Source organism: Pteropus medius, unplaced genomic scaffold, assembly GCF_902729225.1.
Source record: "Pteropus medius unplaced genomic scaffold, Ma_sr-lr_union100, whole genome shotgun sequence".
Classification (NCBI taxonomy): Eukaryota; Metazoa; Chordata; class Mammalia; order Chiroptera; family Pteropodidae; genus Pteropus; species Pteropus medius.
Window position 1 is genome coordinate 11,247,216 of NW_024342473.1, and position 27,801 is coordinate 11,275,016.

The window sequence follows — 27,801 nt, forward strand, 5'->3', positions numbered from 1 at the left end:
TCATCTATACCTTCATTCTCATAATTCATTTTTAATTTTTACTTTTCAACTAGAGTTGACATTCAATATCATTTTATATTAGTTTCAGATGTATAGTGTAGTGGTTAGACATTTACATAATTTCCAACATGATCCCCTAGAAAAGTCTAGTACCCACCTGGCACTAAACATAGTTATTACAATATTATTGACTATATACCCTATGCTGTACTTTACATTCCTGTGACTATTTTTCAGCTACCAATTTGTACTTTTTAATCCCTTCACTGTTTTCATCCATCTCATCTTCCCTTCTATCTGACAATCACCAGTTTGTTCTCTGTATCTATGCGTCTGTTTTCATTTTGTTTGTTCATTTTGTTCCTTAGATTCCACATATAGGTGAAATCATATGGTATTTGCTTTCTCTGTCTATCCATGTTGTTGCAAATGGTAAGATTTCTTTTTTTATGGTTAAATAATATTCCATTGTATAAATGTACAACTTCTTTATCCAATAGTTTATTGATGGGCACTTAGGTCGCTTCTATAGTTTCGCTATTGTAAATAGTGCTGTAGTAAACATAGGGTTGCATATATATTTTCAAATTAAGTGTTCTGGTTTCCTCTGGATATACCTTTTCAATTAAAAAAAATATATCAAACACTAACTATTGAAAAGTACTTTCATTTGTGTTCTTGTAAGGAAGAAAGAACCTAGAAAGAGTAAGAAAAAGAAAGAGGTTGAGGGCAGCAGTCCCCAACCTTTTTGGCACCAGGGACCGGTTCTCCTATGAGAATCTAATCCCTGATTAATCTAATAATCTAATAATCTAATAATCTAATCTAATCTAATCTGAGGTGGAGCTGAGGTGGTGATGCTAGTGCTGGAGAGTGGCTGCAAATACATATGAAGGTTTATTAGCTAGCCTGCCTACTGCTCACCTCTTGCTGTGCAGCCAGGTCCTTACCGGCCAGGACCATTACCTGTCCACAGCCCAGAGGTTAGAAACCCCTGGTTTAGGGCCATCAGTTCAAGAGGTGAATTCAGCACAAATGGGCCTCCTTCCCCTCATCCAGCTCTAACTCCCCTCAAAAACACCATCCCCAGGGACAGAAGTCAGAAACAATAATGGCCACTGTAGACCCTCTACCCGCTCAGGTCATCGGGCCCAGTCAAGTGTGAGAATTTGAATCTGGAGCTTGAATAGTCCACCACCAGTCAATTATATCCTGTGCCTGGGCAATAGCACAAATAATTCAAAAAAGCTTTAGGTTAATGCATTTTATAATTTCCATTTGAATATGGATACAAGTCACACTCCATTTTATTCAATAAAGGTGTTTCTTCAAGGCACTAAGCTAAATACTAAGAAGAGAGCAAGAATGAAATAAAACATGGTCTCTGCCACCGACTCATTCAAAATCAAGTGAGGAAGGAAAATACATACAACCAACCAGAAGGCAGGCCCAAAATGTTACCTGCTCCTATAAAGCTACACAGGGAGATTAACCACATCTGGAGGGACCACAGATTCAGTGAAGAGACGGCATTTCTCAAAAATGAGGACTCTGTAAGATTACCTGACCTTTCTTCTCTTTTCCACTTACTCAAATCCTTTTCTCTACATTTATGTAAAACAGGTAAATATGATGGTACTCATTCATATCACTAAATATAATACCATTTCTTTTGTATAAGAAATCAGTTGATGTTAGGTATACTTTTTGGTATTAAATATATTACTATAAATATCTTTGATTGAAGTTTTATGTATTCAAGAGTTGTTCTATTATATCAATTAACCACTGAAACTGCTCAAAAATATCAGTAAATTAGTTTACAAACTATATCTTTCCAACTGTTTCTTATACATAGATTCTATTTATTAGGTCAGACCTTTAGTTCAGAAAATAAGGTCACCTTAGGACAATCATGAAAAAAGCTAAACTAAGAGTTTAAGTTTATAATGGAAAGTATACAATAATCTAAGCATAAAAACTATCATTATTTTGTCTGTGTGTATGTGTCTGTGTGTGTGTCACCTAAAACTTGTCCAGATGCAGTTGAGTGTAGAGCTGCTGCCCTTGTTGGGGAAAGAAGGAATGAGACGTCTAAGAGCTTAACCTAGAAGATTAAACTTTTTTTTCTGTTAGGTATAATTTTCGGTATTAAATATATACCATAAATGTTTGTTTTTTAATTTTTCAAGAGTTGTTCCATCATACCTGTAAACCATAAACCCATAAACCACATAAAACATACTTAACACACTTCAAAGGCTTTCAACATGCTTCATTAAAAGAGTGCAAGTTTTACACCCAAAAAGGACTGTGTTTGAATCGAGGCTTCACCACTTCCAAGTTATCACCTTTGGCAATTATTTCGTGTCTCTAAACTTCAGTTTGCTCACAGGTATAATGTTCCTACGTCACAGAGTTGTGGTAAATATTAGCAACAATCTAGTATCATCTAGTACACTGGGTACAGAGCAGGCCACCAATAAATGATAGCAAAAGTGATCAGTATTTTTACTATGAACCTAACTCTGGAAGCCTGGGGGACACAAGTACATTGAACCACTTCGGGGAACCCAGAAAACAAAAAGTAGGAAGTACAAAGCTTCTTTTCTGCACACTTAAGAACAATCAGAATATATGATTTCAAGAATTATGGCAACTCTCAGAACAAATCTTAGCAGTGGTTGAAAAAATACATATGCTCTGGAGTCTATTCCATAAATTCCACTGCACCACTTACTAGCTATGAGACTGAGCAGGTTGCTTAGAGGAGATGTCCTTTCCTCAACGAAAGCAGAGCTAATAACAACAGTCTGTCAAAGTACTTCGTGGGAATCTCATGAAGGTTAAATTAAATGAGATAACCCATGGAATGCTCTTGGCACAGCATCTGGCAATAGTTAAGTATTCCAAATGTTAACTATCAGACTGCCCATGAACTCCCTAGCACCCCCAAGGAGTTACTGCAAGGGGCCTGAAGAGCTTGCAACGCTAATATGTATTTCAGATATGCACTGTTTTTCAGTAGCATATAGAGTCCAGTGTGGCTAATAAAATACTAATTATTTTAAGTGTTCTATTCAAGTAGATTTTAAAAATATGTAATGATTGTTGAAAAATATTCAAACGATAGAGAAATATATAAAGTAAAAAGTGTGCTCATTCAGCCAACCCTTCTCCCACTCCAGCCCCAAGTCCTCTTTCCAGGGGAAACCACTGGAAAGCACTGTAGTGGATACCTTCGTAACCTTGCCTCTCAATATATACATGAAATTGGGAGGAGGAGGGATCTGCTTTTTTACAAAACAGGATCATATCATATATATTATTTGTTTTTTTCAATAATATACCATAGATATCTTTACACATCAAAGCATGAAATCCTAACTCATTTTGTACAGCCACTGCTTATTGCTTCAGATTACGAATAATTTATTAATCTATTATTCTAGGCATTTAGCTTACTTCTAATTTTTTGCTATTAAAAATAATTCCACAATGAACACTTCGTTTGAAGGGCATTCAACACATGTGTAGGTATTTCTGTTGGACAGCTTCCTAAAAGTGGAGCTGCTGAGTCAAAGGTTTTGCACATTTTATATTTTGGTAAGTATTGCCAAATTGTCCGCCAAAGAGAACATAAATAAAAGAGAGGACAATGTACACTGTCGTTAACCATCTGCTTCAAAGACAAGAACAAAAAGTATACTGTCATGCGAAGAAACCATACATTTTTCTAAATGGAAGCGTGGCCCTCATCTTCAAAAAAAGATGAGAACTACAATTACAAATGCTTTATCCTTCTCGATGCCAGAGCCCCAGTGATACTGACTAAACTCTCATCTTAACATTACTCAGACGGTGACCTCTCCTGCAATGACCTGGCTCATGTCAAACCCAGTTTTCTAGTATACCCTGCCCCTGCCTCCGGTCCCTAAGCTGTTTGGTTTGGTGTGGGGGGCAGCAAGGGGAAGGATGCAAGACCTGAAATGTTGCTGTCATCATCTAGCAGCCATGCCAAGCCCCACTAAAACAGAAATATTCCATTCATTGTTCACTTAAAAGCTCTACTCTGCTGTTGTTTTAAAGCAGCAATGGATTAAAAGCTCTTAATCAATAATCATTGTTCTATAGGTAGTTTACACGTTTCATTTTATCCCACAATATTATTACTGTGAGGAGCAAGAGCAGATAAAGGTCATGCTGGTAATTAAAGCTATATTATAGAAATATGCACACCCAAGATATGATTAAATAAGAAAATATTACTTGGTTAAGTATGATCATTAAACTTGCATTAATTTATAAATATTTAAGTGTACTATATGATGATCATAAATAATCTGTTTTTGTCAGTTTCTAAAGTAATATAACCCATAAACCCTTTGAAAAATTACTGCAGAAACAGTCAAGAAAGTATACAAGCCAGACTTACATTCAAATGCTGTGGTTGTTGCTTCAGGCAGAACCTGGCCTATCACATCCTGAACAAAGAAAGAATAAAGAAACACAATTAGCCATCTTCTTTATTGCTAACATGTGGCAAATCCTAGAGGAAATATGAGAACCTAGAAAAGATTTTTGAAATGTGGGCATAAACTATAAAAACATTTGCTCATAATCACACTTAGCCCAGCAATGTAAGCCCAGAGTTTAAATCTCTATTGAGGAGGTAGAGTGAGGATCAGCTGGAATTTTTACAAAATTGTTTCTACTTTGTATTAATAACATAACCTTTCACTCTTGATTCAACAGTGTATACAAACACACTGTTGTGTATTTACAAAAAAAATTGGTTTCTTCTATGGGAGGCTGTGGAATGTACCGCAGCAGAAAAAGTAAAGGGTTTAGAAGCCAGACTGGCGTAGGCTTGAATCTCAGCTCTGCACTTAATAGCTGTGTGATTGGGAACAAATTACTTAACCTCTCTGAGCCTCAATGTGATTATCCTCCAATACGGATCTAGTAACACTTATATAGGTAATGTAAAAATTAAACAATGTAATAAACATAAACTAGACATTCAACAAATGTACTTCCTGATATGTAACAAGAAGCACCTTGCCTTGCATTCATAGTGGGAAAAATTCAGAAAACAAGTTTCCGTGATGATATTAACCTATAAGCTACATTTAATACAAGCAATTCTTATCAACCTTTACTCTTAAGCAACTGAAAAACATATTTAGTGACACTGATATAAAGTTAATCTAGCCTACAAAAAAATTTTAAGTGCATATAATCTGATATCAATGTTTAAAGTTGAAAACACTTGAAAATTAAGTCTACGGAAACAGCTTAATTAAAGAGACACAGAACACCTTCTAGAAATAGTCAGTTCTGAGAAAAGTCACCCTCTCTTATGTCCAGTCCAAATCAAATGGTCTGCAAATCTCACTGCTCTCAGGGAGCTCTGCCACAATGTCCCTCCTGGGCTGTGCCAAAACTGGTACCAGGTAGCAGGCTGACAAGACTCTGGAAGTATTTCTCAGTAGGGGGCTCACAATTCTTCCAAGCAGGGCACTTAACAGAGTTGGGGCTGCAACTTTCTTCTAAAGGCAGTTCTTTAAAAGCTTTTGCTGCAGTGGTAATTTGCATAATAGCCTTGCTTCCACAGTGCCTTTTTTTTTTTTCCCAAAAATAAATCTGTGCATATAAAATAGATCAAAGGGAACTATCTTAGGCAGCCCTCTTTCGTTAGGGCCAAAGGAGATTATTTTTCCCTCTGACTCATCTTAGCAAGGGAAACATCAATTTTTCAAGGAAATATTCATCAAAGATTGTAGTGCTAAAAAAAAAATTCTTTCTGCACACTTGTAGGTAGAAAGTATTTATTGACAGGTATATAGAAACTGTAGAGTGATCGTGAAAGAAACTATAGAGGCAGCCAGTGCAAAGCCTGAGAGCATGGACTGAAGCCAAACTGCTAAGGTTGGACCTTGGTTCTGCCACTCACTAGCTGAATGACTAAGCCTCAGTTTCCCTCTGTGTCAAATGAAATCATAACTGTAGCTACCTTGTCAAACTAAATAAGTTAATATTTTTAAAGTGCTCAGAAGAGTGTCTCACACGTGTTCATACTAATGTCTGTTAAATAAACAAGTCACTGATGACTGGAACATTACAAAGCCTACCTCATAATGAAACTTTAAATTTCAACACACACTTGGTGGAGGATGGTCATTTGTTCACTTACTTTATCATTCCACAGTATTTATTGAGGACCTTTTCTAGCCAGTATTGGTTTTTTCAAAAAAGGTCAAGGGACTCCATCCCCAACTCTCCAAGTCTAGGTCATCACAGGTTACTTCCAGGAACTATAATTATTCAAACAACCTATATTGAGATATGAACTCTATAGTATTAGCAAACTCATTTAGGACATTTCCTACTTGTGAACAGCAGACCCAATCAAACAGCAGCACTTTTCTAATAACCAGCTGAAAACCGTTTGGGGCACAACGGCATCCTTTGCTCATCAACATAAACAAGGAGCCACATATGCTTTACATCTATAGTGAGTAAAAAGGAGAAAGAAAAAAAGCAAACTTGCCTGAGAGAGTCATGTGCACACACTGGCCATCATGTTTGGCTAAAGCAATTATGGGAGAGGAACTATCATAATGACAAAAGGGTAAAAAGTCTGAAAATTAGTCAATATTGACCAGCCATCTCTAAGCAAGGTGCATTTAATAATTTTATGTATATGTTCCAGTTATATTTTAAGTGACTTATTTCAAAGAGACTCAGTCTTCTCAACATAATATTTACCTAACATAAATAAGGTTTCAAAAGAAAACCTAAGTCTAAATATCCTGATGTTGTTCATTTCTTCATCCATTTCTTTCAATAAATCAGTCAAAAATCTGACAAGCCAAAAAATATAATCAAGCATCTACAATGTGCCAGGAGCGTAAAGATCATGAAGCTATACCCAATAGAAGAATAAGATTTAGAAAGGTTATAATCTAGTCACAGAGATAAAAATCAATCTAAAAGACTAACAATACAGAGCACTTCTAGTATGATAAAAGCCAAACAAAAAAAACATAAGTATAAAATGGTATTTGATAATTCAGGAGGCAGGAAAAATCACAGCCTAGTATAAAGAAAAATTTCACAGATGAGGAGAAATCTGAGCTGGGACTTGGGAGATACGATTCAAACAGTAAAGTGAACGGAGGAACATTCTTTCCTACCACTCACTAATTCAGGAGATTCAGATCTCCTGCACAAGTGTCCCAAAACTGGGGACTATGTCTCCAAGGAAGCAGAGAAATGCAGAAAGCTGAAAAGCAGATAACACAAATGTCTCTGCCCTAGAGCACCAGCTAGGCCTGTGTCACACTGCAGCAAGTCCCTAATTAATTCAGACAAAGGACACAGGCCCAAAAAGGCTAAGTGACTTGTCCAGTGTCTCCCAGTTATTTGATGGAGCTGTGACTAGCTCCAAAATACTCTCAGTTTCAGTTGACACAGTGACTACAAACTGTTCTGACTTCTGTGCCTGGTTCCACAAATATCTACCTACGTGGCTTTAGCATTTTCCCTCTAGGGTTCATGTTTCCTCATTTAAAAACTGAACTGAAGAGAATTATATTAGATGGAGAGACTTCCAGGTTTCATTTGACTTTAATTTTTAAGATTCCAAGCCAGAGATGCTGATGTATCTGTTGGTATTTTGCCAATTTCTTGATGAAGAGATGAGATGAAACTGGAAAAGAGATTGCAGGATTTCTCCAGGATCTGGGCTTCCAGTTCTAAGAACTTTAAGGCGCACTAGAAGAGAGTGCACCCAACGCCACAAGCCCTTCATTAGGCCTTCCCAACAAAACATGCTGCACCTGGGCTTATCTGTGCAAGCATGTGTGAGGACACATGGCACTCTGCACTCTAGATGGTGGGATCATTTGTACTAAGTTTACTTTTAGGCCTGTAAGCCTTGAGCCAAGGTACAACTGAGAGATGTTTAAAAAGCAGAAGACCCAGGCCCTATCCCTAATGTAGTAACACCACCACCACTATTTGTATGGAGTACTTACTATGTTCCAGATTGTTCTAAGTGCTTCATATGTATCAACTCCAGTAGTCCTCAAAATTGTGAGCTAGGCACTATTTTTGTCCCCCTCCCCTTTTTTTTAAACAGAAGAAACAGACACAAAAGACACCTTCCCAAGTAAGTCTTGTGGGGCCTGCAATACAAACCCAGGCAGTCTGGATATAGAGTTTGTTTTTAAACAGTGTACTATTCTACTTAAAATAATACCTTCTGTTATCTCAAATGAGTAAAGTGAAAGAAAGCTCATATCTCTCTCATCATCATAGGCTCATGTAATCTTCACAAGTCTTTGAGGTGGGTATCATTATCCCTATTTTATATGTAAGGAAACTGAGGCTCAAAGAGGTAGAGTGATTTTCCTAGTTAGTGAGACTGCTTGCCATTAAACTCATGTTTCTTGATTCAAAACCTAGTACACTGCTCACAAAACCATAATTGCATGCATCCTCTTTGAAGCTCCTTTCATTAAACAGGGTCCTATGAAGCACCAGAAACAGAGGGGAAACAGAGATGGCTATCTCCTCCAGAAGTTTACCATCTAGTGGAAGGGACAGACAAATTTATGACAAAACCCATGTAATTTGCCTAAACAAAGCCATGAGAACACAGAGGAGGGGCAAGTAACCAAGATTAATGTCGAGGAAAAGTGAAGGTGGGCTTTGAAGGACAGCTGAAGAAGGGCTGAGTGGGCATCTGGAACAACTCGAGGTTAATTTTATATACCTGGAGCACAGGATGCTCATTGACCTGTGGTGAGAGATGAACCTGGTGACAGGCAGGCACAAGCCAAGTGACATGGGCCCAGAGGCCCATATTAAGTTTAGGCCTTATCATGTGAGTGTGTGGAGAACTCCAGATGCAAAGAGAAGGATGATATTTGGTGTACAAGACTGGAGGCTGCTGGTTTACTCCAGTCTCTGCACTCCTGGCCTGGACATCTAAAAATCTGTATGGTCTGGATGGTCAGTAACATCCAGAACTCAAAACAAAAGTTTTGAGTAACCAATGACAACCAAAATCCGCATCACAGATCCTCCTCCTCCCAAGCCCCATCTTAGCTTGCAGGAAAGTTCCACTATAGAACTGGTACCTGTAATGTGCTTCTTGATATGTCAGCTCTGCCTTTGATATGTTATTCAATATATAAAATGAGCACAATGCATTCTGTCTACCTCAAATAAATGCTTCAAGATAAGAAGTGGCACTGCAGTATGTGGAAATGAATAATAAGTAAAAGTAAGGAAATCTGAGCTCTGGTACTGACTCCCCCACTCACAAATGGCTTTGGAAAACTCATTTCACCTCACTGCTGCTCATTAACTATCTGCAAAAAAGATAAGAGGGCTCAACAGGCCAACTCCTAGCAGGTTACACTGTGCTCTCACATTCCATGATTTTATTTCAAATACATTCAGAATACTTATTATGAAAGTAAGAATACATCACTGATTCTAAGTGCATTTTCCTATTTTAACAAATCAAGCTGTTTTTGTACAATGTGTGGCATGTCAGTTTAATGAGCATTTTTTTCTTAGTGGTACATAAAATAATATCTTAACACCAATGACACCTTAGGTTTGCTGAAACATGATAGTTTACAGTTGCCTTGTTGCCTTTCCCACTGGTCACCAAGTTCGGGGAACTCAGTGAAAAAATTTAGTTGGAATCTGGCCAGGGATATTCCACGAAACACTTGGGGAAAAAACTCTTCTAGACTCAGCTTTTTGCATCCCAGTTGGTTACTTCTGTGCCTGCCTCCCCGTCCCGGCAGTGAGCTCCTCGGGGGCAGGATTCAATCTGATCATCTCAGTTTCCCCAGGGTTCTGCACATCTGCCAGATTTAGGTGCATGCAATTAATCAGTGCTCATGGTTGAAGCAATAAAACTCCCCCTACACGAGGCCAGCAGTGGCCACCGCCACTAGCTCAGGCCACCAGAGTTAAGACTCAGTGGTCAGGTGCTGACTACTCCCACAAATCCCTGCGTCCCCTCGCTGGGATCTGGACACAGATTAACACTCACCAGCACATCCCTGAAGAGTAACTGCGGCCCGGAGTGCACTGTCCAGTCCACCGCGCCACTATTTGGAATCTTGATGCGAATCACCAGCACCTGGTTCTCCATGGCATGGAAAGGGCCAATGGCCAGCCACAGCATTACAGGTTAAAGGGGCTCACATCCTGGGGTAGGGAGTATCCACTGGCCCCTGGTTGGGTGGGGGCGCCAAGGGGACCGAAGGGAAGAGGACAAGGGTGAGGGGTATCAGAGAGGAGGGGTGGTCAGGGCCCGCGGGCACTGACCCAGGCCCAGGCTGTATGGGGTTGAGGGATGTCTCCCTGAGAGCGTGGACGGAGCAAGTGGTAGTGTCCAGTAGGAACTAGCGGAGGTCAGAAGGTTCTAGAGTTGGAAGAGGGCAAAAAAGGGATCGTGCAGCTGTCGGCAGTCTGTGTGGCTGTAAGACGGCTGAGAGAAGCCCCTATTTTAGAAAATACAGAGGCAAGTGTCTATTCCTCCTTAGAGGGCATGGGGAGAGTCCCAGAATAGAGGGAATTCAGTCCGGAGCCGTTCGGAAGGAGTCCAGGGGCCACCAGACCACGAGAAAGCCAAGAGGAACCTCTGCGGAGGGTCAGGGGGAGAGTCCTCTGCCCCACCCCGAGCTGGAGGGCGTGGCGCACGCAGGCTCAGGCCCTGCCGCCCGAGGTCCTGCGTCCCGGCGGCGGCGGCGGCGGCAGTAGAGGCAGGAGGAGGAGGAGGAAGGCGGCGACGAGGATACAGTTACTCCGGAACCAAAATGCACGGCGCCGGAACCACGGGAGCCGGCAAGCGGGACCCGCCTCCCGCGGCGCCATGTTGGAAGAGGGCAGATCGCGGACGGCCCCGCCCCCGAACCCCAGGAGAGAGTGAGTGGCGCTGCGGCGAGGAGGAAAGGACTGGTCCCGCGCACTCGCGCGACCCCCGTCGCCAAGAGACTTCCCGTGGCTACTGAATGACGGCCTTTCCTTTCCCGATCCTCGTTAAAGGCAGCGAGGTAAAAACATCTAACAAACGAAGGAGGAAACTGAACTAGCGCTGGAGTCCGCCAAAAGCCAACGTGACGGAGAAAACCGATTGCCTTTACAGACGCCTCAGAAAACCAGGACTGCAGCTTTCTTTTCTGTCTTTGTCAAGCCGTGTACCTAAACATTCTTGAAGAATCAGGAAGAGCAAGGCAAGAACTTAAAAAAAAAAAAAGTCTTTTTCTTTCCCTTCTTTCTAGTCACAGATCCAGAAACTCTTCATGTTTCTCCCACATTAGCAAAGCGTATATGACTTTTTCAGTGAGGTTGTTTACCTCACGTTTGCCGGGAAAAAACAAATAGACCCCTATTCAAAAGCAAAAGCAAAGAAATTAAGTGAAGAGTTTTAACTGCTTAGGGACAGCTGCAGTAGTGGCATCTTCTCTTTTTAAACCATTGCCAAAAGATACCCGGTTTAGTCCATAAAATTTCAACTAGGAAGCAATGTTGACGCAATCGGCGATATCACAAGCAGTAGCAATAACACTTGGTTATTTTTAAATACCCGTTAACCTCAAATTTTGAAGTGCATAATTTTGTTGCTCTGTGGTGCCTGTTCAAACGTTTGTTTATAAATTGCAACGTGCGGGTTTGCCCTTTATCTCTTTCTAATGAAGTTGCACATATCGTTTTACTTTGGGGGGCTGAATTTTGTATAAACGCATAAGAGAGGATTGTCAGTTTCCCCTCTAACAGACAGTTAATCAATGCAAGAGAAAAAATATTTTAAATGTTGCTTAGTTTCAGTATACCAAAAATTTTTCTGCATATATTTTCTCTGAGTTTCTCTTATATTTAATTTGAAAGTCCATTGTAAGAGATAAATTATTTCTTTTCATTATTGTAAATTAATAGCTTAGGTAGGAATTTATTTCCTCAGATCATCCAGATATTCTACCTTTCCACCTCCATTTCAGTCCAGTGAAAAATAAACTATTTGCTCAAAGTCCCTGTGTACTTTTTTATTGAAAGTTCATTTCCCATTATTAGAGAAAAATAGACCACAAAACTAGAGATTTTCTGTGCACCTATGATTTGTTAAAACAGCTTTTTTATTCATAGTACTGTGGGGAAAACCAACTCAATTTGTACTTTTGATTCTTTTGGATATATACCCAGAAGTGGAATTACTGGATCATATTGTAATTCTGGTTTGTTTTATTTTTTTAAGAACTACCATATCATTTTCTAGTGACTGCACCATTTTATATTCCCACAAACAGTGCACAATGGTTCCAGTTTTTCCACATCTTCTCCAACATTTATTTTGTGGTTTTGATAGGTATGAGGTTTTGATTTGCATTTTCGTAGTGATTAGTGACATTGAGCATCTTTTCATATTCTTGTTGGTCATTTGTATATCTTCTTCGGAGAATTGTCGAAGTCCTTTGCCCATTTTTGAATCCAGTTATCTTTTTGTTATTGTAATTTTTTAAATGAGGAAAATTATATTTTACTACTATAAATTCAGAGAGGTTTTCTTTCATCTCTTTTTACCTTACTGTCAATCTTGAATCCTCCCTCACCCAGAATCTGACCCCTTCCCACCACTGCACTGCTAGAGTCCGAACTACCATATTTCTCTCCCAATTTTCTGTTTCCACCGTTACCCCTACTACCAAGTCTATTCTCAACCCATTTGCCAGAGTTAGATCAGGTCACTCCTTTGGTTAAAACTCCTCAGATGGCTTCCTAACTTGAGCAGGGTAAAAACTAAAGTCCTTTCCTTGACCTGTGAAACTCTACTCATTCTGCACTCACAACTTCTGAACTCTCAAACCCCATCTCCTACCACTCTCCCTCATTCTCACTGTTCCTTGAACATAGGCATCCCACCTCAGGGCTTCTGCATTTGCCATTCCTCTGCCTGGATTGCTGTTACTCCCAATATCCACATGGCTCACTCCCTCACATTCTGCATGTCTTGACTTAATTGTCACCTTCTTGCTAAGGCCATCCCTTAGCACACTACTGCAAATTGCAAAACAGCCCCAAACCCACTTCACCCATGGATACAAGCACACAGGTGTGCATGATTCCTACGCCCCTTCCCTAGTTTATTTTTCTCCTGGCAGACATTACTGTCTAACATCACATATTTTTCTCATTTGTGTCTCCCCATGAAACTATAACCTTCTGAGGAGAGGGAACTATGTGTGTTTTATTCACTGCCATTATCCCTAGTACCTAAAATAGTACCTGGCATACAGTAGGTGCTTTAATAAGTTTTGTTGAATGAATGAGTGGATTTTAAAGGTAAAATGGATTGAGTAATAGGAATGCCTCACTTCTTCCTTTGCTTTCCACCACCACCACCACCACCAGCCACCAACCACCACCATTCACCACCACCACCAACCACCACCACAACAGACAACAATCATTATAGACTCCTACTGAACCGCAAATTTCATAACAAAATGTTAATTGCCTCCTACGTTCAAAAATTCCATTTGTCTTCTTTAGTGCCTAATGTGGGCCCTTGCATATAACACTCAAATACGTGTTGATTAATTTTGATTTAAAAGAATACAATAAAAATAGAGGATGAAAACGATAATTTTCCAGTGGAGAAACCTGGCAGACATCATCCCATCCAAGTGATCAAGGTTAATATCACCAGTCATAAGTCATGTTGATACTATGTACTCTCTGTTATGAATATAATAAGGGCATTTTATCGCTGTTGTCTTCCTCAAACTCATAACCCCAGTCCAATCATGACAAAAATGTTAGACAAACTCAAATTGAGGGACATTCTGCAGAATACTTGACAAATTCAAACCAAAACTGTCAAGGTCATGAAAACAAAACAAACTCACAGATCTGAAGAGACTAAGGAGACATGACAATTACATGGAATGTAGGATCCTCAACAGAATCTTGGAACAGAAAAAGGGCAGTGATGAAAAACTGGTGAATTCTGAATGAAGTCTGGAGTTTAATTAGTAATAATGTACCAATATTGACTTTTTGGTTTTGACGTATGTACAATTATTATGTAAAATACCAACATTAGGAGAATCTGGGTGTGGATATATGGGAACTCTATTATATTTGCAACTTTTCTGTGAATCTAAAATTATTCCAAAATAATATTTTTAAATTGCATTTCTATACACAAACAGTAATGTCTCAGAAATTAATTTTAAAAAGATATAACTTAAAATAGCAATAACTAAACAATAAACATAAGCATTTTCTTCATTGTGCTTAGTTATCTATTGTCATTTTTTTTTTAAAGAAGAATATGAAGAAACATGGACAAGAATGATCAGATACAAACTCCTGAAAGTGTGACAGGAAAGTCTGCTCTCTTCTGTTTTGGCAGGAATGGGGAAAAATAACAGTAGGACCAACTTTAGCACTCTTGCAGAAGCAAAAACAACAGTTCAATTTATATTCATAGAGCACCTACTATGTGCCAGGTACTATGGATTTTAGATGCTCTAAAATGAATTAGTTCATTAATTTAAAATGTCATTAGATTTAATTTCCACATAATAAATTTTCCTTTAGATTGGGGTGGGCTGGTGAACTTATAAATCACTTAAGCATTATTATTTTCCTCTTTTCATTGTTTAAGCATATCTATGTTATTTTCTTTATATTAACTAACAAAATATATCTCACATTTTTGTGACACTTTACAACTTTCAAAGCACACCCGTTATCTGACAATTATCCTCTGCATCATAGAAAAGTATAGAGTAGTAGTTAAGAACATGGACTCTGTAGGTAGACACACTGTAAGGACTGAAATAACACTCACCATGTGTGACCTTGGGCAGGACTTCTTAGTTTCCACACCTAAAAAATAGACATTAAAAATAGTACCTAATTCATAGGTTTGTTATGAGAGGATTAAATGAGTTAATATGTGTAAAGTGCTTATCGTCTAGGACCTGGCATGAATAAATGTTATGTAAGTGTTAGATAAATTCCTTATTGTATACGTGAACATACTAAGACTTAGAAAGCTCTAATTTTCTGAAATTTATTCAACCAATAATGCTGCAGCAAGAGCCCTTAAACCATATTTTTTTAATCTTCAAATCAAGGCTCTTTGTATTACACCATAGTAGAATACCAATAAATACCAATCTAAATAGCATGACTGGGAATCAGACATAAGCATTCAAAAATGATATAAAATTGCAGTTACAAGGAACTTACAAAATCGCCAATCTAATCCTATAATCGATTCAAGAATTCTCTCCACATCTACCAAAGGAATTGTCCTGCTGCCTCTCTGAACATCTCCAAAAGCAGGACTCACTGCTTTAAGAAGTAACCCATTCTATTTTTTTTGCCAACTCAGTTAAAACATTCTTGTCTCCTAGTTACTAATGCATTGTTTCTAGTTTTGCTTAAAAAAAATAATCTAACTGATCCTAGTACTTTCTGTTTAATGTTTCACCTCATTTACTTCTATGCATCATTCTGTTTGACTTTAGAAAGCAAAATTCCCATTTGAGAAAGGAGATGGCACCTTTTGAAATGCAACAAGTTTCCAATCTTTTATTTTTTAGAATACATAGAACAGTGTAAATCACTTCATTACATCTGAGATAGTATTTCAAAACTTGTTGCTGTTCTTGTAAGGAATCCATATGATCTCCAATTAAAGTATCCCTTTCTTAAATCTCCTAAAGATGAAGGCAAATTTTCTTTTAACTGTTGAATCATCACAAATTCATTTAACATAGAGCCTTCATTATATGACAAGTACTGGAAAGAAAAATTAGTAACTCGTGGTTCTCATCTAGCTGTGTACAAAAGCAATCGTTTTTATTATAGCTTGAATGGACCCTTATACGTAGGTTCAGAACTGCTAGATTTTGTTAACAGGTAAAATTACTAAAATTTGCCTTTGACATGGTCAGTGCAAAACTATTTGTAGGATGAATGAATGAATGAATGAATGAATGTTAATTTTAAAATGTAATCTAAAATTAAGTGACACTATTTAGATTTTTATTCTAACTTTCAAATTCTTGGTTCTTTCATTTTATGAAATTTGGAGATTTGAAAGCATAAGAAACTAAAATTTTGTCTTCATCCAACAGTAAAGGCCTTAATATCATGTACAAAGAAGGGTTACAGGATAATCTCCCATCATGAATTATTTTCATCCGATTATTAAACATTTTCTTTTTAAAATAAAAATATCTTTCATTAAATAAAGTTTTAAATTTATATCTATTAGAGTATTAATTTTTATATTTTTATTCCTTTAGGGTTTAGGTAAACAACTTTTTAGGTACGACTTTAAATTATGCACTTAAAAGAAAATAGAGTTAAATGAATCACTTTGTGTTTAATGAATTCAATGTTCTGTTTACAGACAAATTGTTATAAAATTACTGATATATTCTAGCAGAAGCAGTAAAGGTTATGTCAAATAACTACTAAAAAAATCATACTATGTAGCATTAATGATGTTACCTTAACACACCAGCTTCAGGGGCTGCATAATTGTTTCTGCCAACCCATAAATTTTTGAGTAACAACAAAATTATTGTGATTTTTCTTACTAAATAATTCATACATTACAAAGCATGTATGTAACAAGGTCCATGAATCACTAAAGCACATAATGATCATATATCTAATGACATATCTCTTTTCATAAGACGAATTCAAATAGATTTATGTATTTAGGTTAACTAAAAAATACTGAGTTTATAAGGTTCATAATCCTATCATCAACAACAAAAAACTTCAAATCTTTAAGAAGTACAGTTCCATGATTTGCTTTTAAAAACTGAAAGCCTTTGTTTATCAAAATCCTTGTGTTGAAGCTACTTTTCATGAAGTTTTACAGCTTTTAAATTGATACTATAAATATCACTGAAGATAAATTAATAATATAATGGAGTAGTACAATCTTCATAAACTGTATTTAAAATGATATAAATGCAACTAAAATAGTTATGAGCAATTCTATATAAAACCTCATTCTGGTAGTAGCTGATATTCTTTATCCAGCAACTAGGATCTAAAAATGGGTATTTTCATTTACTAACATTTTATATGCATTTCTTTGGTTTTATCTTAAGTAATCTCACACCCAAATATATTCTTTTCTTAATGCTATTAAAAATAATTCCAAATGAGATTTCTTCTACTTAATTAAAACTAGGTTTCATAACTAAAATTTTTTTAATTCCAAGACTGGAACATATAAAATGTTAATGTTTTACTTCTTTCAATTTCTACCATTTTTCCAAACTCAGTTATTTTTTATAGAAATCATGAAGTTAATTTTATCATAGTACTATTGAATCCTTTACTCACTTTAAAATTTTTTTATTTATGGTAAGATATACAGAACATAAAATTGATGATGTGAACCATTTTAAAGTGCACCATTCAGTGCTATTACGTACATTCACATCACTGTACAACCATCAATGCCATCCATCTCCAGAATTTTCATCTTGCAAAATTGAAACTATACCCATTAAACAGCAACTGCCCACTTCCCCTCCCTACTTACTAATTTTTAACTGCTTTATTGAGAGATAATTAACATGCCATACAGTACTTCCATTCAAAGTGTACGATTCAGTGATTTGAGTGTGGTCAGAGTTGTGCAACCATCACTGCAGTCAATTTTAGAACAGTTTCATCACTCCAAAAAGAAATCCCATGCCCATTAACAGTTACTCCCCATTTCCTCCCAGCCTCTCCAGCCCTAGGCAATCACCAATCCACCACTCTATAGATTTGCCTATTCTGGACATTTCATAAGTGGAATCATACAATATGTGGTTTTCTTATGCCTGGCTTCTTTCACTTAGCCTGTTTTCAAGCTTCATCAATGCTATAGCATGCATCAGTACTTCATTCCTTTTTTTTTTTTTTTTGGCAGAATAATATTCCATTGTGTGAACATGCCATATTTTATTTATCCATTCATCAATCGATGGATATTTGAGTGGTTTCCACTTTGGGGCTAAAACGAATAATCTGCTGTGGACATTTGTGTACAAGTTTTTGTGTGAACATGTTTTCAATTCTCTATACATCTAGGAATAGAATTGCTAGGTCATATGATTACTCCATGTTTAATACTTAACTGCCAAATTTTTGCAAAGTGGCGGCTCCATTTTACATTCCTACTAGCGATGTATAAGGATTCTAGTTTCTCCACATCCTTATCAATACTTATTATCTGTCTTTTTGATAGCAATCCTGGTGGGTTTGAAATTGTATCCCATTGTTGTTTTGATTTGTATTTCCCTAATAGTAAATAGTTTGCAAACGGGAAAAATAGTTTTTTCCCGTTCTGTCAGTTTTTTCATTTTCTTGATAGTGTCTTTGAACTGTAAAAGTTTTTAATTTTGATGAAGTCCAATTAATCTATTTATTCTTATATCATTTGCCTTTATGAACATTCATGCTTTCCCAAAAAAGGAGAATTTTATAGTAGGCTCTAGATGAAATCTTTACTGGAAAGCTAAGTGAACTTTTAGAAATATACTAAAATCAATTTAGGTTTAATTTATCCCAATTGTATTAAGTGTACTCTCAATTAGCAGAACAGAGTTCTGAGAAGTAGCTGGAGGGCCAAGCTTGTGTCAGTGGAAACTATTTTAGTCAGTTTCATATAAAGAAAAAAAATTTTCTCAACTTCTGATTCCCACTTTATATTTGAAAAATACTCTGTGGACTGTGGTAACCACCAATAACACTTTTTGCTGTTGAGAAAGCTCTTGCAAAACATTTGTAAAGCACATAAAGTGGTAAAAAGTGAAATATAGTAATTAAGATTTGTGTTCTATTGATTGTGTAGCTAAAGTAATTTTTCATTACTAACATAAGATTTAATAAGTGTAAGTAGTTAAAGATTCCGACTTGGCACTAGTCATTAGCATGTAATTGAACTAGTACAAAAGATCAGTTAAAGCTATGTTGATTACCACCTTATCTTTGAAAGGCAATTAAAGACCTCAATCATTGCAACAAGATTTGATTGTGCAGCCTTTATTGGACATTGATCTTTCAGCAAAGTGCAGTTACATTTTCCATTAATTTACAGTAACACAGTTTAACTCTGATACCCTAGACTGTTGACCCAGGTGAGATGTAATGCTAAGTACTTGTTTAGGTTAAGATGCCCCAAACGTCATTACTGTCTGAATGGTAAGGCCTGAAAAAAAGTAGATACCTGATCTAGTAGCTTTAGGATAAGGTTTCTGTTATCTGCATTAGCTTTTAAATGAAATGAAACCAAGATCCTTGCCTTTATGTCACCCTGCTCATTCAAACATCATTCATTCTTTAAGAGTTATTTTATGAAATACAGATGTTCTGTGATTATAGTTTTGAGTGAATATAAATGACACACAATGTATATTTAAAAAGAAATACATATGGTTTTTAAGAATTAAAATGCTTCAATTTTACCAAAGTCAATAATTAACAAAATATTAGTGACTAAATGTGTGATAAAAAAATTATGACTATATATAATTTGGTATGTTAAGACATTAGCACTGAGAAACTATGGGTTTTTATATTGGCAACTTCATGCTCCCATCTGCGTTACTGCATCCTTATGGTGGTTCACAACACAATGTATACAGGAACTAAGAATTTTGACTAGAAATTTCTTCTAATACTGGATCATTGATTTGTATAGAAATAACAATAGAAGAGATGCAAGATTTTATACTAAAACCGCACCTTCATTAAAAAATAGTTTTGCCTGGATTATTTTAAAGACAAAATTTTATTAAAGTAGTATAGGCAGAAAAGCTGTTTTTGGTTGTTTCATTAAAAAATTCTTGATATTCAGATGGGTAGGGTCCTCTTGGAACCCCGCTTGCCATCTCAGGCATAACCAGCATGTGCATAGACACACTCACAAGATGCCTTCAATGTGTCCTTTCTTCCTCTCACATTGTTTTTAAAATTTTTATTAATGAATTCTTTTAAATATAAATATATATGGAACAAAAGGATGAGGATTACAAAAACAGCTTTTCTAAAATAAAACTGACATTTGCTTACAAGCATATTCATGATACATTTTAAGGTAGAAAGGTTTCTTGTTTTGTCCTTCTCAGATTACAGGTGGAAAAATAAGACACAAAGGAGAAGAGTTATTAGCCTGAGGTCAAAAAGTAAGACAGCTCTGATACTAAAAATGGAATCAATCTCTTGAGTTCCAGCATTCATACTCTTATCTCTTTTAGGCCACAATGCTTCGATGTACTGTCCAATTAAAAAAAAAATTAAACCATTACTATTCAACGATGAACATTTTTTCAGACTAAAAGGTTCACAAGACTTAATAAATCCAATGAATGATATTTTAATATTTGAACCATGCCCTTAGCCATCACAGAGTTCATCCTTCACCATGATCAACTCCACGAGAGCAAGAGGTCTATTGATTTTCATGTAATACAAGAAAATATTACATTTGCTTAATTGTTACACAGCACATCAGACAAGGAATCAAGGTTCTATTTAATGCTGCAAGCAGCAGAGAATTACAGAGATCAATAGGGTAGTTTGTCAAAGATGTTCTCCAAGGAGACTTACCTATCACTATATGGACATGAAGTCACACTGACGATAGCTATTGAAAAACAGGTAAGCAGAGTCAGCAGTACAAATTATCAGAAATCAAATGGGCCAGTGTGAAAAGAAGTGCAACTCTACTGAAAAGCTGTTATTTATAGTCTGGTAATTAAAAACCATTTTATCAGCCTTGTGTTGAGACCAAACCTTTACAACAAGTATTGACAAGACCAGCAATGAATGAGCAGTATTTGACTTAAAACTTATGAGCTATAGTTATTTAACTTTGTCCATTACAGAGAAAATCAGTTCTAGCCTTCTTTGCAAAATGCTAATAGTCAGTTTTATTATTAATGAAGCTTAATGTAACACTGTCTCCTTTGTGTAAGCCATTCATTTAACTAGTGTCAAGTATATTCTTCTGGACTAAATATATTGGCATAAGTACTTCTTTGATTAAAGTGTTACTTAGAATTGGTTTTAGACAAGTGAGCACTACATATATTTGAAGAACAGTTCACTCTCTGTAGCTTATTTAAAATGACTACCTTTAACAAAGCCAGTTTGTATTGCTTCATGATTCTGTGCTTTCACCTCAATCATTTCCACTCATTCTCTACTGATTTGCCAGAAGCAAGCACCCAAATGTTGGTTAGATTGAATTTTATATTTTGCTACAAAAATGTGTGAATGTTATAGAGTATCAACACCACATTAACATAAAATGATATATAATGTATGTTTGTAATTATGGGAGATCATAAATCTTAAACACTCATTGGTTTAGAAATTAAATAGTTCTACTTAGTTCTCCCTAAATTACTCCAAATTTCTGAAATTTACCATTCGTCTGGGTATTTTGTAGCTACCCCCAAGGATAAATTTTTTTTAATGACTTTGCTTTCAAAAATGCAATTAACTTAATAAAATTCTAATGCAAAACTGCCATCAGGTCTTTAAAATTTCAGCCCACTTCGCATTGCCAATAAGTCTATGGATATGTACCATTTCGGCTAATTGCTTTTATAAATAGTTATCAAATTTATTTTTCTGGGTCTTTCTAGATCTTATTCTTACAGCTTTGTCAGCATGCTATTTTAACTTTTAATGTCTTAATTTCATTCATCTTGTTGCATTTACATTAACCAGTTATTATTATACTTTAAAAAGTAGTTGGTATTGGATTCTTTATGCAATAAGAAGTTTCAACATTATACCCAGACCTGTCATCCAGGTAAATGGCACAAGGGCTTTAACACATTTCCATTTAAAATCTTAGCAACTGAATGGTTTAGATTTTAGATTGCAGTTAGAATTCTCATCAGTTTTGGATCTGTCAATGATATATATTCTCTCTACCATATATCCTAAAATCCTCTATATTTTCCAGTGTTATATAAAAGATTTTTCCCCTTTCTTCTTAGTGTGGGTTTCTATATTTTCTCTTTAAAGAGAATTTGTTAATACCTAACTGTAGGATCTATATGTATATTATAATCATTTTTTATCTGTAATCTACTTCTAGGGAAAAATTGGTATAAGTTTCATGTGTTTCGAGTTCCCACTGGCTAAAGAGAGTATGTAATCTATAACGATGTATGAAAAGCTTTGCCTCTTGAGGGCAATGATTCATCCTAAAGTATCAGACATCATAAAAAGAACAAGGTGTTTGCAGAAGTTTTATTTTAAAGGATCAAAAATAAATATTGCACATACACACTAGAGAAAATCCACTAATATTTATGCTCTCCAATGCACACTTTCAATACATGGCACCTTCATCTTCTTTATTTAGAAAATAAACTGTTATTGGTCCATAACTGGTATGCACAGTCTCTGTGACTCTAGCAAATAACCAGGAGCCAAGTCCATATAACAAAGTTGGAATACCTAAAAAACAAATGAATATGTTACTTATGAAGATCAATATTTATTAATCATGTACTCATATATTTGTCATGGTACAACTCACATAGCATTCTTTAGCAATGTCAACAAATTATAAAGTTATAAAAAAATATTAGTAAATATTGATTCAAAGATCTCGATTTCATCTGTTTGTGGAATACAGTAACAACTATGTGACCCTAGAGATTTTTATAACTATAGATATGGCCAGTACAAATTTTAATTCAAAACAATTTATAAGCACTATTTCATTACCTCCAAGTAATTATGAAATAATTCTATATTTTTTCACAAATAAGCAAACAGAGAATACTCATTAATTTAGTTGTAGATACTCCTGGTCATTGGGCTTAAATTATTAGGTCAACTTTACTGTACTTTATGTTAGACGGCAACACTGATGGCTAAAGTAATTTTTTTGTACAACTTAAACTGGGTCAAATAGCTGTCTTCAAAACTAAGGCAAAGCCTAACTCTAAGGAAGAATTTAGTACAACAGTCATGAGAAAGAAACAATCTCATTAGTACTTTTACAACTGATTTGAAAATGAATAAGTATATAGTGGACTCCAAAAATGAGTTTCTTCCTTGGAATATTTCCATTTGATTTTGCTGTTATATTTGAGATTGTCATTTGTGACACATGAAACTAAACATATACTACCCTGAGACATGGATTAAGCCTCAATATGTATATGATACTACGTTAGAAATAAACTTTAACAATTCTTATCTTTAAGATACTTATTTCAAATTAACCATTAACATATTAAAAGTATATAAAACCACAGGCACATGAATCAATAACATATATGCTCTACAGAAGTATTTTATTGCTGCTGTGGAAGAGTTAGACAGAAAATAACAATTGAAAAGAGTTGTCCATTTGGAATATCACTTTCTAGTTAACAGAGAAATCAATACAAACTCAGGACTAATCATATTGCTAATTTTTTTCTTATTTTTCTGCAAAAGTATATTTGCTGTGTTATGTTCTTTTTGAGTGAATAAGTGCAGTGAACTACTCTGTACTTATTCCCTGAAGCTGCATTCCAGCCACTGTGATGCCAAAGATTAATCAGGATAAGCATCACTAGCTGGCAACGAGAAGAGGCAAAAATGCCCATTCAGGCTGGCACATCTCTATTTTTAGGAATATACTGGGTCAAAGCTCATCACTATCACAGGGTTCCTTGGAACTCCTATGAAATCTTTTACAGTTTATTACCTTTTTTGCTTTGGTAATATCCCAAAGAATCTCTAAATGCCCAAGGAAATGTCACAAAAAAATCCATAAAACTAGCAACATAAAGCTGTTTATAAATCATTTAACCAAAAAGGGAAAAAAAGGCAAGTAGGGCCTGGGGTGAAGGAGTGGACAAGAACAAGACAGGTAGAAGTGAGTGAAGAGTAGAGGGAACTGTTGAAATCAAAAATAAATTTAAAATATGATATCACAGCTTCAAAAGCTGAAAATCAGTGGAGTGAGGAAAACAGGCTCTAGAAACCATTATTAATTTTCTAAATATACTGAGAGTAACGTATACCAAATATGCCATTTAAACCAATTCTAAAACAAATTTAAGGAATAGCTGGCGACAATGAAAATTTTGTTTGCTTTACACTATTTATCAATTTTCAGTTAAATATTGATACTTTTTAAATCAAACAAATGGTCAATATTTTTTCAGCTAAAACGGAGGACTGATCAAAGATTACTACCTTAATAACTATATTATCTCTTATTAAGAAACAACTAGGAACTGTTACCAGTAATGCTGTTTGATAGGGGATGGAGTTGGGATATAGGCATCAGAAAGTCTATTCTTTTCTTCTGCAGTCACTTTAACGGAGTCAGGCTAATACAATATATGGGACTTGCCACTTATATAATTTACACATTTTTAAAAAACATAATTTTATTTATTGCACATATGCTTTAAAGTCTATAAGATTCCATGAAAAATTAAATTTTTTCCAGACGGAAACATATCATAACATCAAAATGAAAATGAAAGTCAGCTTCTTTGAATATTAATTCATTTTGAGTCATAGTTTGAGCCAGTCAGCTGAACAGTAGGTAAACCACTGTCAAATTAAGTACTTAAAAAAAAAAAAAATAGAACTTTGTAGCAAGTCTCCGATTACTCATTCATTCTATGGTGAGTTGCTTTTCTTAAATCTCAATCTACTTCCCAGCAGGATTCTCAGACTGATAAACCGTCAGTAAAATGTCAGCTTCCACTGAAGGAAAGGCAGAGGAGAAAGAACAACTGGGTGAGAGAAATTTTTATTATTTACAAAATGGAAAAATGAATTATTCTGATCATTTCTAATTTGGAAGGAAAGAAGACGAATATTTTTATTAATGGAACATGTACTTCAGGATCCAGAAGGGCAATTGTACATCACGGAATAGGAAATAATCCTATTATCTAATTTACATTCTCTACCTTCAGACAAAAATACGAAGTAAACATTACCAAACTGGTGAATACACTACTTTTCAATAAGTCCAAAAATAAATTCCCTTTATCAGTATAGGCTAAGTTATATTAAAGCATGCATAAGCAGGAAGTTTTCCATTTTGTTTAACTTAAAACTCTTGGTTCCATCTAAGCAGGATTTTTAGAATTTCTAAAAGACCACAAAAACCAATCACTCTTCACCTTCTCTTCCGCATAAAAAAAACAACTGTTGTTTCTTTCATCAAAAGGTTTAACTTTTCTTTGTGAGAACGTTCTGAGATCCTACTTTAGATTTCTATTTAAAAGAGAAGCCCCTAACCATCAAGGTGTTCCCAAAGTATTAGGTTTCAAATGGTGAAAACTTTTTTAAAGAATGCATTTGGCTCATGTTATACTTTGTCTGGTTATACTTTTCCTAACCTATTACTCTTTACATTTGGGAAGAATGATTTTTTTTTTCCTGATTTGGAAAAATGTTAAAATAAACTTTTAAAAAAACTTATTCTTCTTGAATCTAGTCATCACTCCAGTCTTTCCAAATAATTTTGAATTGAATTTTCTAAGTCATCTCACCCTCTCAACTTTGTATCAACCTCAAAATTGGTGGGCATGCTCTATAGCAGAGGTCCCCAACCCTCAAGCCCTGGACCAGTACCTGTCTGTGGCCTGTTAGGAACCTGGCCACACAGCAGTAGGTGAACAAGCAGAGCTTCATCTGTATTTGCAGTCGCTCCCCAGCGCTAGCATCAATGCCTCAGCTCCACCTCACATCATTAGGCATTAGATTCTCATAGGAGCACCGGTCCCTGGTGCCAAAAAGGTTGGGGACCACTGCTCTATATAGTCCATCAGCCAAACAATAAGACTTTTTTTTAAAGGATTACACATTGCTAAATGATCTTCCCCTTATTGGACTGAACCCAGGACAGTCTCAGTGGAGCAATGGCTCAAAAGCCCCATGACTGACATATGTGAGTTATTACAAGCAAAAATATACATACCATATTTAAATTTAATGAGCTATCAGACTATATAACACTAGTACAGCTGCTTTAGCTTTAACTCTGGTCTTAACTGTTTGGGTAACATGGTTCAGCTCCCACGTTTAGATTCTGAATTACTGAAATCCGGATTAATTTGATACCAGCTATTAACAGGTTAAAAACATCTTGAGGCCTTTTTTTTTTAATGACCTATATATAAAAGATACACCCATGTCAATGTTCATCCCTCTTTTGTCATTAACCAAAAGAAAATAAACATCCAGCAAGAGTAAATACTCTCAGAACTAGAATATTTCCATGAAAACCTACAAATATTAAAGAGGCAGTCTTTTAAGTATCTTTTAGTCTTAGCACCTGAGGAAGCTAATATGACTGGTGAAAATCTTTAGTGCTTTTAGTAAAAGGAACTTGCTGGGATTTCATATAAAGAAAACGAACTTTTAGAATAGGAAAGTACACACAAAGTGATGTTTATGAGAAAGAATCTTGTCCTGCAATAACGCATTTTTTTAACTTCAGAGCCACTTTCGGCTTTCGCCCTCCTGACTGCCCAATGTAGGGTCCTCCCAGTTCAGGGCCGCAAGAAGTGAGGATGTAATGCTCCCTCCACAGGGGTAATGCAGTATAGGCCCGTGGGTAGATCCCACTTTCCGGGGCGGGGGGTGGGGTGGGGGTGGAGGAGTGGGGAGACAATTCAGTAGCAACAACTTGGTTTTGATAAGCACCTACTGTGTGGTGAATACAAAAGATCAGAGCCAAGGCCAGTGTTAGAAGGGTGCAGCGTGGCAGTGTCTGGGAAATCCGACAGCAAGGGGCGAAGCGTGTGTAGCCCGAGCACCGAGGCGAGCCTGCACTGGGAGCCACGTGGTCTGACCACGGGCCGGGGTCTTGACCTTCAAGCGAAAACGTTTTGTCAGCGTGCTTAGAAAACTGGGGCCATCAGTGGGACATGCTTCACCGGCTCGGGCCACTCACCGAGGTTGACGATCTTGAGCGCCGTGAAGAACCGGTCCTGCCGGGCCAGATCCTGCCAGGGGGCCTTGGAGCAGTGGTATTTGATGAAGGGGAAGCAGCCGGTGCGCAGAACATGGTAGTTGGCGCCCTGCACGGGCCAGTTGAAGTGCGAGAGGCCGAACTGGTCGTTGCGGACGGCGCTGTAGGGCACGCAGAAGGAGGTCCAGTGCGGCAGGCGCCGCTGCAGCAGGTGCCGCGTCAGCACCTCCGAGGCACGGGGCTTCGGGTGGGAGGCAGCGCCCGAGGCCCAGGGCCCGCACAGCAGCAGTCGGAGCGCGGCCTCGTGGGCCCTCCGCAGGGCCTCCATGGCCGGCGTGGGCCGCGTCCTCCGCCCCTCGGCCGCCGTGGGGGGGGGGGGGGGGGCCGCGCCGCTGGAGGCGGGGTCGCCAGAGCGCGCGCGCGCCCGTTCCAAGGAGCTAACAGCGAGGACGCCCAACGGGCGCCGCGCGGGCGCGTGAGAGCCCCCGGGCGCAGCGGCGCGTGCGCACGAAGATCCCGCGGCCTCCCGCGGAGCGAGCGGACGGGTTTGCATCAGTGATTCGCGCAGGGAGCGCAGAGGAGGTGGTTAAATCATCATGCGTGACCTGGTGTAGTGGTTACCCGTAGGGCTGGTCTTAAAAAACTGGTTGGGTAACATGGTTCAGGTTTTATCACTTTGGATATCAGGAAAATTAAGGCTTAAAATAAATAACCGCCATAGTGAGTGGCAGAGCTCACACCCAGGTCTCTCTTCTAAGTCCTGGCTTAAGTGAAAT

At 37.1% G+C, this 27,801-nt stretch overlaps 2 protein-coding genes and 1 long non-coding RNA gene across 13 annotated transcripts in view; 1 reads left to right on the top strand and 2 right to left on the bottom strand.

Moving 5' to 3' along the window:
* Positions 1 to 10,848, bottom strand: part of MAP2K5 (mitogen-activated protein kinase kinase 5) — a 235,931-nt gene extending 225,083 nt beyond the window's left edge. For 10 of the 11 annotated variants that reach the window (XM_039865221.1, XM_039865213.1, XM_039865220.1 and 7 more), the window contains exons 1-2: positions 10,082 to 10,584; positions 4,436 to 4,484 (exon numbers count right to left, since the gene is read on the bottom strand). In XM_039865221.1, the coding sequence (XP_039721155.1) occupies positions 4,436 to 4,484; positions 10,082 to 10,216 (184 nt within the window). In that variant the 5' untranslated portion in view covers positions 10,217 to 10,584. Of the gene's footprint in view, positions 1 to 4,435; positions 4,485 to 10,081 lie in introns of all 11 variants that reach the window. The other variant, XM_039865210.1, reaches the window with a different exon arrangement.
* Positions 10,083 to 12,058, top strand: LOC120604479 (uncharacterized). Its single transcript, XR_005653355.1, has 2 exons — positions 10,083 to 10,221; positions 10,578 to 12,058. It is a non-coding gene; the product is annotated as an uncharacterized LOC120604479 (long non-coding RNA).
* A 10,259-nt stretch (positions 12,059 to 22,317) lies between these two features.
* Positions 22,318 to 27,593, bottom strand: CUNH15orf61 (chromosome unknown C15orf61 homolog). The gene is made up of 2 exons (XM_039865222.1): positions 27,008 to 27,593; positions 22,318 to 22,542 (listed from the first exon to the last, which is right to left on the bottom strand). The coding sequence occupies exons 1-2, from the start codon at positions 27,576 to 27,578 to the stop codon at positions 22,415 to 22,417; spliced, it is 699 nt and encodes a 232-aa protein (XP_039721156.1). The 5' UTR covers positions 27,579 to 27,593; the 3' UTR covers positions 22,318 to 22,414.
* Positions 27,594 to 27,801: the final 208 nt, after the last annotated feature.